Below are 14,190 nucleotides of genomic sequence, written 5' to 3' on the forward strand. Positions count from 1 at the left end.
CTCCTCTGAGGCTGATTTGCATAGTTTAGATGCTCTGAAATGTTATCCTCTGGTTGTTCAGTAACAAATCATGAGATTCTGATGAAACCTGCTGCATGGTGTAGCTTAAATCTGTGAGGTAATTATAGCTTGAAAATCTGTTTTCCATGATAAATCCACATGGGAAGCCTTATGTGAATTTGCATGAGAGTATGCAAAAGATGGATTTCTGATGTTTTCCCTTCTTTTATTTGCATCCTGAAGATCTTTTTTTCCTCTCTCTTTTTGCAACATCAGGAAAACACGCTCAGGTAGATAAATCAATTCCTTATGTAGTCAAGGCAATGTACCGTTCTACTCTTTGAATTCAAGGAATTGTTTTTAAAAGAACAGCAACCAGCAACCAACAATTCCTATTATTCTTATGGTATTGCATTTCACTTCATTCAGTTTAAGTTATTTCATTAAAACAGTTGCCTGGATTTGAAAAAATAAATGTATTTCCATACCATATAATTTCTAAACAAAACAAAACCTAAAAGTAGAAATAGTGCATAGAACAAGCTTCATAAATACATAGATCACGTGCCCTGAAGACATTCCAGAAAACTAAAAAGAAAAGTCTTTAAGTTTTATGGTTCATTGTATTAGAATATTTTCATGTTTTGTTGTACCAATATACCAAGCATACCTGTTTCAGTGCTGAAAAGCCTGTAAATCATTAACACTATAAATCACACTGCCTATAACTAGCCTTTCCTGTAAGAGCATTTTTGAGCAGATTCCCCACAGAGCAGATTCTCACAGTCAGCTTTCAGGAGTGCATAAAAATGTTCCTGCTGATTTACTTATATTTTCCATATGAGGAAAGCCTTGAATGTGTTGTGTCTTCAGAGATATCTACAGAGTTTCCCATGCTGACAGTAGAGATTGCCATTTCAGATTGCCACCAGCTTGAATGCATTGACTTTGTCAGCATACTCCTCTGGAGATAGGGATTGAATTGCATCATTCATGTTGTTATGTTATGTCCCAGTAGTGTCGTCCTCTTTAATAAAGCATGCTTCTCTCTGTCAGCTCTAACATGACAACACCACTGTTACAAAGATTTCAACCAGCTGAGAGAGATAAACTGGGTGATTCAGCAACCAGGAAGCTGCCGTGCACATGGAACAGAAGGAAGTCCCTTGGCTTCCTCTTCTGCCAGAAATTTTACAAGGCAAATCTTGCTTTTTACATCCATACAAATTCCTGAGTGTCATGGCACTTCAGAGATGTCAGAATCAAGAAAGATGCAAGCTGAGGGTCTAGACAAGGCAACAGTCATGTACATAGGTAAAAGATTGCCAAGAAGATGGAAAGTCATTGTCTTGCAAACAGTGTTTGAGAAAGTTGTTCTTTTGAAGTGAGCATAAACAGTCATTTCTTTAAGAGCACATGTAATCTTCTGTGTTGGAGTTCACTTTCCTGTGATGCTAACTAACCAGGTGCAGCACAGGTGCACAATTTTGCATTGACTTTACTGAGAAAATTGCTAAGGTGTGAGAAAATACCTAAGTCTTGAAAGATAAGAAAAGTAAAAACACATACAGAAATGTTGAGATGATAGTAACAGTTCCGGGGCTCAACAGGATACAGCTGAGATTAAAAGACATAAAAACTCAATAGAAAAAAAAAAAAAAAAAACAAAGAACAGTAAGTGGCAACATCATGGATCAGCCCGTTCCAAGAAGCATGGAGACTGACCCTTTCCTAAATGACTGATGGGAACCTGGGCAGCAAAGATGCATCATGAGTCTCACCGGGAACAGTGAGCATACTAATACCAAGATTAGCAACATGTTAGTCATGGTTATCTACTATACTTATAAGTAAATAAATCAAAGATGTGCTTTCTTAAATTGTATACATTCTGATTGCAGAGTAAAAGATGTTCCCACCAGTCCCAAAGTCCTAGATATAAAGGCAAACAGACATCTATCGCCTACTTGCAAAGCCTTTTGTATAAATGGTACCCAACCATTAAATAGTTAATGTACCTGTGAGACAATACATGGGCCAGAAGGGGAAAAGGAAAAACTTAAACCAACAACCTAAGTTTCAGAGCAGCCTAGGATCTATTCAAGCTGTTCTACCAAGGTTTACATAATTTTCAAATTTGCCTAAATGAGGTGCTCAAATTCTTGCTCAAAAATTATTATGACCACTCCAGGTTACGAAATTCTGCTGTGTACTTAAAATTTTCCTCACAAACAAATCCATGCTAGCAGTTATTTATGCTATCTAGAAGATGTTCAAAAAAGCTAAATCAAGTATCATGAACTTTGTTTTTCCATCTGCACCATGGGCATTGGAGGTTACTCTCATGGACAGTGGTGGTTTTTGACCTAAAACTAGTCTATGAACTTCCTGAATTAATCTTGTGTAGCATGAGTAATTCATGCACCACATGAATAGAACATCTGTTGAACAGTTTTATTCAAGAAAGTAATATTTCATAGTTTCAAAAGATGAAAATTCAGGAAGGAAGGAAGGAAGGAAGGAAGGAAGGAAGGAAGGAAGGAAGGAAGGAAGGAAGGAAGGAAGGAAGGAAGGAAGGAAGGAAGGAAGGAAGGAAGGAAGGAAGGAAGGAAGGAAGGAAGGAAGGAAGGAAGGAAGGAAGGAGGGAAGGAAGGAAAAAAAGAAGAAAGGAAGGAAGGAAGGGAGGGAGGGAGGGAGGGAAAATTCAAAACTAAATAAAAGTAGCAAAAGTTCATCAGAAAGAAGGAAGTCTTGGATAGATAAAACAAGAGAGTAGTTAGACCAAGGAAATTCAAAGGAAATCTGGCATCCAAATTCTCCATCATTTCAAAGGAACAGTTTCAACAGTTTCCCTTTGAAAGCATGTGAAAAAAAAAAAAAAAAAAAAAAAAGTAATTGTTGAATCTACATGTAAAATCCCGAAAGGAAGGAAAACACTTTTTTTGAAATGAATTTCCCAACTATCCTCATTTTTTTTTTATTCTGGTTTGCAACAGGTTGTGCAAACTGGAATCTTCTTGGAAGAAATAAGACCAAAAGATGTGCTACATTCACTCACAAGTGTGTAATCCATGAGATCAGACCCTGGAGAGCCATATACAAAACTTCCATAATACGTGCAAGTCTAGACTTCAGGTTTTAAATATCACTTTTGGTCAACACACCAACTGCTATTGCCTCAAAGTACTTGTTAATGTAAATATAGCCTAATTGAACCTCTAATCATTGAATAGCCTCAGCAATCAGGAAGTGTTTATCTTTTCTCTACAGTTAATTTCATTGTTATCTTTTCTGAAGATAACAGTAGGGTACTATTGCCTAAGACATGCATATTTCTGTTTAGTCTTTTTATTGCTTGAATGCACCTTTTCTGCAGGTTCTGTTATACAAATACTGACTTGCTTCTTAACACAACCTCTGATGTAAGTTATAAAATGTAAAATTATGTCTTTGTTGCAAGTGACCAAACCACAGGTACAGAATGTAGTTAGAACATACAAGAGAAAAGAGAGCTCAACAGTTTCCAACATCATTTCAAAATAGTTTGCCAGAATGAAGACCTTTCTCTCACAAGTCTTTTTTGTAGCTTTTCTAGTTATCTTGTGATAATGAAATAATTATAAAAGGGAAAGAAAGGAGTCTTCCTAGGCACTAAGAAAACCTAGTATGTTAATGTCATTGTCTTTCAGTCTTTGAAAGTGATTGCAAGAAAAAAAAAAAAAAAAAGTGCAAATAAATACAGAAATAAAGAACTAAGTCTTGAAATCTGACATTTTAGGGGAATGGTCTGAAGACTTCAGCAAAAATCATGTCCTTTCTTAGCTGAAATTAGTTTAAGAGCTGAATTATCCATAATCATAGCACATCATAAAAAATATACTAAAATGTTTTTTTAATTATTGCTTAATAAAATATGAAACTATATTGTTTCTGAAGTGCATACACAATTTCAGTATCTCAAATTTAATTGCCATCACTGGTTTAACACTGCAGGCAGCTTTTTGGAAAATGTTGCCCTCACAGTATATACATTTACTGAATATATTTTAGCCTGCCTTTCTAAGTGCTTGGGAGGGTCAGTAAATATATGTATTTTATACCAAAAAACAGTGTAAAGGGAAAAATTAAATAGATAAATCATAGAGATCTCAGTAAAAAGGAAAAGAAATGATCATGCAACAGGAAATGATAGCTTTAAAATGTCAAAGTTTTAAATATATATCCTATAAAAATTACACTGAAATGTGAAGAGAAAGATCTACAAAATAAGGTTATGATAACTGTTCTTGTGTGATGGTACACCAAATCATTCACAACAGACAAACTTATTGGCCTCCTGGAACATTGAGGTATGCTAAACTATAAACTGCTAAGAATGAAGGTTGAATGAAAATGGGATCACAACTTCATACTAGGACCAGGTGAAATAATGTTACTGGGAAAGAGTAATACACAGTCCAGAAGTCTTAGGTTACTACTGTGAAGCTCAGGCAGGAAAAAACAACAACAACAACAAAAACACTAACATGAGCTACAATTTCACAGCATGGCTAGTATTTTGGCTCCTTTTGGTAAAAGGATAGTGAAACATGATCCCAAGATTTTCAGACTACTTCACTATTTCTGAATTTCTCCCTCTGTATTTTGTATTAGACAAAACAGAGTCAGTGAACCAAAACAAGTAATTAACTAGCAGCAAGCATGGTTTTTCCACAAGTGCAAATGTTGCATATAAAATGATCTGGTAATCATATTCCAGAAAGTCTAGTAAGAAGAATATTTGATTTCAGAATGTTTTCAAAGTATTATTTCTCTGCTATAGGGAACAGTGATAAAGTAGTCTTTGTAACACCTACACCTAATCCACACTTCATCCACACTTAGTATACTTAGTTAAGTATACTAAGAAGAATCTTTCCATAAATATGATTCTTAACATGATTCCATTGTCCCTAAATTGTGAATGAGACCAGGTGCTAAACAAGTGTGCATTCACTGGTTTTATTGCCTCCCAACAAAAGAGATTAGGCTGCAGAATCCTCAGAGAAAAAGATTTATATTATGAAAGTATTTGATATAAAAGAATAAGTAGTGAAAAGTACAATTTATGAAGATTGTATTGTTGTTGTAATATTTCTTTTAAGTAATTGCTCTGTCACTTTAAATATGTACTTTCTGTGCTAGATTGCTTTGGACAGCTCCTCACAGCTTCTATGAAAAAAAGTACATAAGGGGGCAGTACACAGAAATGGCAACAGTTGCGACTTTCATATATGCCTGGGCAAAATCTACTTTTAGAAAATGATCCGATGTCCAGATAAATTCTTGCCTCCTCTACTTCTAAATCATTCTTGCTATATCACTTGAAAATATTGCTGAAGCATTGTAAGTTTCAAGGAGAGAAAACAAAAACAGTTTGTCTGCAACATCGCTTAAAACAGAAAGGTATTCAAGTAGGATAGTCAAGTACATCTTGAGGAAAACAGTAGTATCTGGCAGATTTTTGAATGAAATTGAAAACAAATAATCCCTGTATCATTTTTCTAACTCTGGTACAGTTAGGTATCACCTCCTCAAGGAAAATTGTATGGCTTATTCTGATATCTATATCAACATGCAACATTATAACAGACAGAAATGGATGGGCACACAATTGTATGAGATACTAACAAACCAAATTTTTTTGCTTTAATGTATATTTTAAGATATGAATAATTTATCTACATGCTTTGAAAATAGAAGGCCTACCTGAGAAGTATATAAAAATATAAAAATAGATATCAGGAAATTTATTTAACTGTTCTCTGTAAATATAGAAGACTATCTACCTCCTAAGCTTCAGCAGAAATTGAAAGCTTCTTTATGAATAACTTGTAATAACTGAAATACTCTAATTCTATCCAAGCTTTGCCATAACGCTAGAATACTGAATAAACTGAATGAATCAATTTCTATCATATGCAAGATGTAAAACAAATTGGTAAGATTACAACACTAAAGGCAATTAACTACTTCCTATTCTATCTCAGATCAGATGTGACCTATAATATCACCTAAAATATAATTCAAAAATAAAGTCAAATATTTAAGTCTTTTCCAGACAGTTCAAGTTTATAATTTCTAGATTTTATTGTCTCTTTTGAAACTACCATGAGCAACATAGGAAAATACAGAAAACAGTAATTTGCAACAGCAAATCTATCTTAGAAAGCAAACAAACAAACAAAAAACAACACACAATTCAAAGGACAGGCAAGTCTGAAGAAAAAGATAAGAAATCTAGACCTCAATAACTGTGAAGTCTATTTTTGTTTTCTTTAAGTTCAATAAAAAGTAGTAGTAGTTATCAAATGCCTAACATGTTTATTCTTGAAATTTCTTACCCTTCCCTTTTAACTGCGAAACATTTTATTTTAAAGATTTTTTTTAGTGTTTACATGTTTTTCCTTTCTGCTACTTCAGGCTTTAGGAAACAGTGACTTGCTATAGGATAAACTAATAATATGAGTATTGATAATAGTTTAAATATTTGTAAATATTGTTTTTCAAGTGTATTTGCAGTTATTATAAAAATATATAATTATTCACTAAAAATTAGGAAGCCATTCAATTTAAATTTATTTAAGAATTTTAACAATTGATGTTCATAATAGTTCATAAACATTTTAATAATTTTGCTGTTCATCTTTACAGTCGTAAAATACAACTTTTTTTGAATTTAGTTTCTTAATTTGTAGCATTTTGTAGAAATACATCAAGACTACATTACTGTATGGGCTCATTCATCCTTTTATATAATACTTATAGCACCTATTACGAGGTCAGGCTGCAGCCCTCTTCTTTCTTTTACACATCAGCATCACTAGTAACATTTGTGCTTTGATAGTAAGACATTATTTACCAAAGAAGTCATATCATATTCCAATAGCCTAAGAAAATCATTGCAGAAGTAAGGAAAAAATAAAAAATAGTTGTCAAAAATGAACAAATCAAACCTGAGAAGAACTTTACATCCTGTAAAGTTCTGTAAAGTGTAGCACATCTGATATATATATATATATATTAATTTGTATTTGTATTTGTTAAGTAAAACAGACAGTGGCATTGGGGTAATACTGAGCTCCACAGTACTCAGATTCAGCACATAACTGGAATAGCTCCATTCATCAAAACAATGAATTTTGCATACACTGTAGTTTTCAGGCACTATAAAAGACCATACCTTGTTAAAATTTCAAAAGAAAACTCAATAAATTACATACCTCGTGTCTGTTTGAGCAGAAGATGGAAAGCAGATTCCTTAGTGTTGAACTTAGTTAGGACAGATGCACTGAGGTGACAACTGGACTGTTCCTGATCTGATGACCAAAAATAAAAAATAAAAATAAAAATAAAAAATAAACAACCAAGAATCTGACTACTTCAGAATAATATATCCCGTGTTAAAAAGTAGTAACATTGAACAGCAAACCACTGACAAAAGATATGATACACAGAAATACAACAAACTGTCTGGAGAAGACCACCTGGTTACAGAACAAGATTAAAATAACTTTAAGGAACAGAGGAATGAACAAAGATGTTCAGGAAGGTGAAGAGAAGCTCTCATGATGGAAAATATCCAATGTCCTGTTTCTTGTCAGAAGACAGCTTCAAAATTATTTCACCTCAGGAACAAAGTTTCAGGTTTTGGAAAGTAGTTTAGAGGTTGAAAATGAAATTTGCAACCCATTTGCAAGCTAAAAGAATTCAAATACACTTTCAAATTATCAAAGGTGGGTGCATAAGAAAAGCCTACATACCTATTTTAATATATTACTAAAGCAACTTTTTTTCTTAAACTGAGATACTGCAATGGCAGAAAAGCTATCTGAAATGGTTTCCTTATAAGTATTCTTTAGATCTATATAAGGACCATATAAGGAAATTTATAATTTCCTATATAATAGTGTAGCCTGTTGGCTACACTATTCCTGATACAAGCCAGGATGCCATTGGCCTTCTTGGCCACCTGGGGACACCTGGATTCATGTTCAGGCGAACATCAATCGGCACCCCCCGATCATTTTCCTCTGCACAGCTTTCCAGCCACTCTGCCCCAAGCCTGTAGCATTGCTTGGGGTTGTTGTGGCCAAAGTGCAGAACCCAGCACTTAGTCATGTTGAACCTCATCCCATTGGCCTCTGCCCATCCTCACCAGGTTCCTCTGCAGGGCCTTCCTACCCTCTGGCACATCGACACTTCCCCCCAACTTGGTGTCACCTGCTGTCATCCCCAACTTAGTGTCGTCTGTACATACATGTATACATACCTGTTACCATTACTACGATATCTACAACATGTGAGTTAGTATACCCATTACCTTTCCAGATAAACTCTATTTGGACAACATAAAAGTTCAACTAAATTACTTTCCAGAACATATAAAGACCATAAATAGTAAGCTGGACATTGCTTATAAGACTAGGTTTCTCTTTCTTTGAAAAGAAGGAATCAGGGTAACAAATTCAAGACACTTTAAGAAGACAATTATGGGTTTTGTTCCATATAGATCACAGTACAAATTTGTTTCTCATAATTGCTCTTCTTGCTGTACAAATCAGAATACCAGATTGCACTTCACACTAGAATGAAACATGCCACATTCCACAATCTGCACTGAGAAGCTTCATGTCATACATGTAATACACACCTGTATTTTAAGAAATTGTATAATCACTTAATTCCCAAGCAAATAGGGTAGGTTGCATAGCTAGTAATTCACAGTGCTTCTATATGTGTCTGAACTAAGATAAATAAAATAATTACAAAGGGAAAATAGAATCAGAGAAATACAAAAGGTAAACATTTTAGAAGGAAGATTGCATTAGTAACAATGTAAAAAAAATAAATAAATAAATTACTGTATCTTCAGCCACCCCAGCGTAGCTGCCCCATGAGTTGACAAATGAAAGCAATTAGAAAAAGAGATATTCCAACAATTTATCAGTGTCCCTCTGGGCTGAAGCTCTACTATTCATCATGTCAGCTACTTCCCCCAATTGACATTGCACTCATGTCGAGGGAGGTGATTGTCCCCCTCTGCTCTGCCCTTGCGAGGCCCCATTTGGAGTACTGCATCTGAATCTAGGGTCCCTAGCACCAGAAGGATGTTGAGCTATTAGAATGGGTCCAGAAGAGGGCCACGAAGTTGATCAGAGGTCTGGAGCACCTCTCCTATGATGAAAGGCTAAGAGAGCTTGGGCTCTTCAGCCTGAGGAAGAGAAGGCTCTGGGGTGACCTTACTGCAGCTTTTCGGTATTTGAAGGGGGCCTATAAAAAACACTGGTAACTTTTTGCTGAGTCGGATAATGACAGGACAAGGGGTAATGGTTTTAAACTAAAAGAAGGGAGATTTAGATTAGAGATTAGGAGGAAATTCTTCACTCAGAGGGTGGTGAGGCACTGGAACAGGTTGCCCAGAGAAGGTGTGGATGCCCCATCGCTGGAGGTGTTGAAGGCCAGACTGGATGAGGCGCTGGGCAACATCATCTAGTAGGTGGCATCCCTGTCTATGGCAGGAGGGTTGGAACTGGATAGTCTTTAATGTCCTTTCCAACCCAAGCCATTCTATGATTCTATGATTCTATGATCATCCAGGTCATTAATAAGGGTTTTGAATAATATGGACCCCAGGATCGACCCCTGGGGTACTATACTCATTACAAGACAGCAGTTAACTGTCAAACTGTTGATCGCTATCCTTTGAGACCAATTGTTCATCCACATTTTCAACCTACTCAGCAGTCTGTTCATTAAGTCTGGACTTCCTTAGCTTCCAAATGATAATGCTATAGGAAACACTGATTAAAGTCTTACTGAATCATGTTATATTATATCCACTGCTCCTCCTTCATCTGCATAGTCAGTCATTTCCATATAGAAGGCAATCAGGTTAGTCAATCATGATTTGCACTTAACAAGGCCATCTGACTACTCCTGATTATCTTCTTGACTTTTACGTGCTTGGAAATGTACTGTATTGGGCTGCACAGAGTGCAAGAGGATGTGTCTAACGACCCTACCAGGTGCTGAGGTGAAGCTGATCAACCCACCGCTTCTTCAGTGTTCCTTCTACAATTTTAAAAGAAGGGAACAATATGTCTCTTTTCTATTTATCAGGGATATCTCCTGATCACCATGAATTTTCACTCACAATCACATTGGCGAAATCTTTTATCACTTTATGAATTTTATTTGGACTTGTGGATCTGAATGAATCCAGCTGCTATAAGTAGTCCACAGCCCATAGCTTCCTGATGAGCACCTGTCTCCATTTCAAACCATGTCAATACGTGCTGCCTTGGGAGAAGTTTTTGCTTGCAAATCTTAATGGGGTTGGAGGGACATCAGACGCTTCAGCATTTTCTGCACTGTCTGTAACTAGTTGATTACCCAACATCCATTCATCGACTCATCTGCATTTTTCTTAAATTTTGTTAGGCAACTACCTTTAGAACCTCTTTTTGGTACTTTCTGTTAGTCTCTACACCTTCTGGGCTGTGGCCTTCCTGATGTTTTTGGTAGGTACTCTCATGGTGCTTTTATACTCACTTTTTGTTACATGTTCTTCATTCCACCTCATCTAGGTTTAGTCCATTGAATATAGTATTGGCACTGCTGATAACAAGCCGTGGGACTTAAGTTTAATTCAGTGCAAAGCATCAAGATTTTCTTACCTTGTTTGGACTTGAACTATTTTAGCTGTATTTAGCTAATAGCCCAAGTGCCAACTACTGTTTTATCTGTTTTTCAGCTTAAGTTTTGTGATATCCTGTAGTATTACCCTATAGATATTATACAATATATGGTAAAAATCTAATAAAATTAAGTGATCATTGTAGAACTAAACCTCAGGATCAACAAGAAAGCAAGCGTAGCAATAGTCTTTTGGAAACATAATGATGGTTCTGGAAATTTTATATGGAATTCTCAGGAGATCACTGAGAAGTTTTTTGTTTGTTTGTTTGTTTGTTTGTTCTCAGAAACATAGAACAAACAAAAATGCTGACTTTGGTGAGCTTATAAGAGACAACCGGATGTCTATGAATGGTATTGAAGGGAGACTTTACATGGTGGTGACTTTATAGAAGGAGTTTATTTCACTAGCAGATAAGAGAACTGCTCTCAATTGTTTTTTTTCATGTGTGGTGTTGTTCAATTTTCACAAGTCTTTGTATTTCTAATTCATATCTCAGAAGTTGTAATTTATTCAAAAGCATTAATTCATGCAGCAAATAAACATGAATCTACATTTGTAAAAATCGTGTTTCTTCCCTTTGTCTATGCACCACAAACACCAAATCAGAGCATGACTGTGTAAACCCGGCTTAAAGCGTACTTTTGTATAAGTTTGATTTTGCTGAAAGTGGCTGCTGAAAGGTGTATCTTTGATTTTTGTTATATGCATAAGCTAAAAAATGCTTTAGCTCTTGTTTTATGATGCTACATATTATGTTGGACCATGTGGAGATTCAGAGAACATTCTAAAGCTCTCTTCTTCACTAAAAGACAAATTTAGTCTTGAGATAGAATCTGGGACTTTGAACTTGATTTCTACACTATTTGTGAAATCTCAGTATGGACAGTGACTTAATTATATTTGTTAATTCTGGATCTTGTATTATTTCTTGATGTATGTTTAAAATTATTTCTGAAACATACTTGCTTGGAACATCAGTCAGAAATGTTTTGCTCTTATGAACTTCTTTAACTGTCTGTAATCTGAAAGAAATAATTTGGAAAACACCTGAGGAACAAAACTGAAACAAAACATTAGCTATTTGTCTTAGACATAGAGCTCCCAAAATATACCCCAGGAGACTCGACTCCTATTGCCTAAATGTTACAGTACAGTTTAGAGTAAACAACCAGCTGCATGTATACAGGAGTTTGCATGATGGAAGTGGTCTACTATGAACAGGTTTTAGAGGTTTATGTTCTTCCTCAGCTTCTGCAGCATAGACTATATAGCTTTTCAGGGTGGATGTGAATGATACACAATACTCTTGTTTCCTAGAAATGGAATAAGTCAAATGTAATCATATCCCACCCACAGTTTTATTGCAATGAAGGAGCTTAAGTTCCTCCCCCCACCCAAAACCAATACTGTACCTGTTAGCATGACATCTACCAGAACATTTTCAGGAGTTGGATTTTTGAAGGATATGATGACAGAAGAACCCTGGAAAATGCATGCACTCATGCTAGTTGGCTCCATCAAGTGAGGAGGAAGACCAGTCCCTGACAGGTAAAATATCCATTCTATAATCTGTGAATGAAAACTGTGTCATTATTTATTATTAGACCAGTCAGACTTACATATTTTAAGGGAAACTGTCTTCTTCTAGTGCTCTATGTCTCTTTCCCTTGTAAGTGAAGTGCTTTGATTCTTTCTTATTCCCTCAAGCTATTATGTACTCTAAGTATTACTATCTTGGAATCAATAGTTCCACTGTTTAAGGCTTTTCGTATAGGAGTTTGGGAGATGTTCACATCCCCTTTTTGTATGTTACTTTCATGCTACTCAGAGCTCCCAGTGTAGTGAATGCAAAGATGTGGGTGATTGCAAGAAGGCAACTCAAAGCATGTATATTAGAATCTGAAAGGAGATTAAGTGAGAAGTCCTCTTGCAAAGACACAGAATGAAGGCAAATAATTAATTGATGGGGCAGCAATAAAATCATCAAAGAGATAAAATTGTTACTCCAAAGGCAGGAAAGAACACTAACAACTATACTGAGAAGAATCAAGAGGACTGGAAAATACTGGTGGATATAGAATATCACCACAGAGCATTAAAAAATAATATACATACAGAGAAAATTAAACTGAGGTGTTAATTTTCATCAAATTTTCAGCATGACACTAAAGAGCTGCCTGCCCCAGATTTGCTCATTCAAGATTATAAAGATTGATATTAGTAATGCCACTCATTATGGAACCTTTAAAGGTAAATGGCAAATGTAGATATACTACCATTATTTAAGGAAAATGTTTAATTTGCAGATTCCTGATGCTGTCTTTATAGAACTATATAGACTAAAATCTTAGTGCAAACTTCCCAAAGTGATCCTTTGATCAGTTTTGTTCACTATCATTTAAAAAGTTAAGCACCACAAGGAGAGCAGAAAACTATAAATAAAATCAAGACACTATTTTTGTTATCTTCAATATTGCATTTACTTTTACATAGCCTGTCTGAAAAAAATAAGGAACATCTGTAAGAAACAGAGCTTAAAACCTAACAAAACTGGAAATATTGTAAAAGGTGGCTAATCCATTGAGACTTTTCAGTATAAACAGCAATAAATAAAATATCATGTATCCAGAAAATAGCATTGGACAGCAAAATTGCTTGTCATAGAATCACAAGAAGGAATCTAGGAAGGTCATCAAATCCAACCATCAACCTGAACCAACAAGTTCCATAACTAACCTATTTCCCTGAGTGCCACATCCACATGTCTCTTAAATACCTCTAGGGATGGGGACTCAACCAGTTTCCTGGGCGGCCCACTCCAATGCTTAACCACCCTCTCTTTGAATAAATTATTTCTAATGTCCAATTTAAACCTCCGCTGGTGCAACTTGAGACTGATTTGTCAGGTCCTGTCACTTGTTGCCTGAGAAAAGAGGCCACCACCCTGCTCTCTGCCATTTTCTCTTGAGTAGTTGTAGAAAGCTATGAGGTCTCCCCCTCAACCTTGTATTCTCCAAACTAAACAACCCCAGTTCCCTCAGTCACTCTTCTAAGTCTAGTTCTCTAATCTCTTCACCAGCCTCATTGCTCTTCTCTGTACATGCTTGAGCAACTCAATATCCTTCTTGTAGTGAGGGGCCCAAAACTGAATAAAATATTCATGGTGCAGTCTCACTAGTGCACTAGTATCACTAGTGCACTAAGCTTCTCTTTAATACTACTTACTACTATTAAATTCTCTACACTACACCTGAGTACTAGAGATGCATTAAGAGAATAGAATAAAAGCAATACATTAGAACTCAGGTTGTGGGTTATATTAGGGGTGATATTTCTGTTCTGCTGTCCCAACAAAGTTAATTTCTGATTTCACAAAGTACGGCACAATTAGAACAAAACTCAGATTCATTTTGTGAAGAACTCTTAATGCAGCTTCAAACTGGGGGGGG

The 14,190-nt window shown here is 35.7% G+C and overlaps 1 protein-coding gene across 1 annotated transcript in view; it reads right to left on the reverse strand.

Annotated features, from left to right (window-relative positions):
* Positions 1 to 14,190, reverse strand: part of CFAP47 (cilia and flagella associated protein 47) — a gene marked incomplete at both ends in the record, with an annotated part of 298,007 nt that overhangs the window by 64,076 nt on the left and 219,741 nt on the right. The window contains 2 exon segments of the mRNA XM_084289693.1: positions 7,263 to 7,358; positions 12,154 to 12,310. Coding sequence (XP_084145819.1) covers positions 7,263 to 7,358; positions 12,154 to 12,310 — 253 coding nt within the window.

This window comes from Netta rufina (genome assembly GCF_964035555.1).
Source record: "Netta rufina genome assembly, chromosome: 1".
Lineage (NCBI taxonomy): Eukaryota > Metazoa > Chordata > Aves > Anseriformes > Anatidae > Netta > Netta rufina.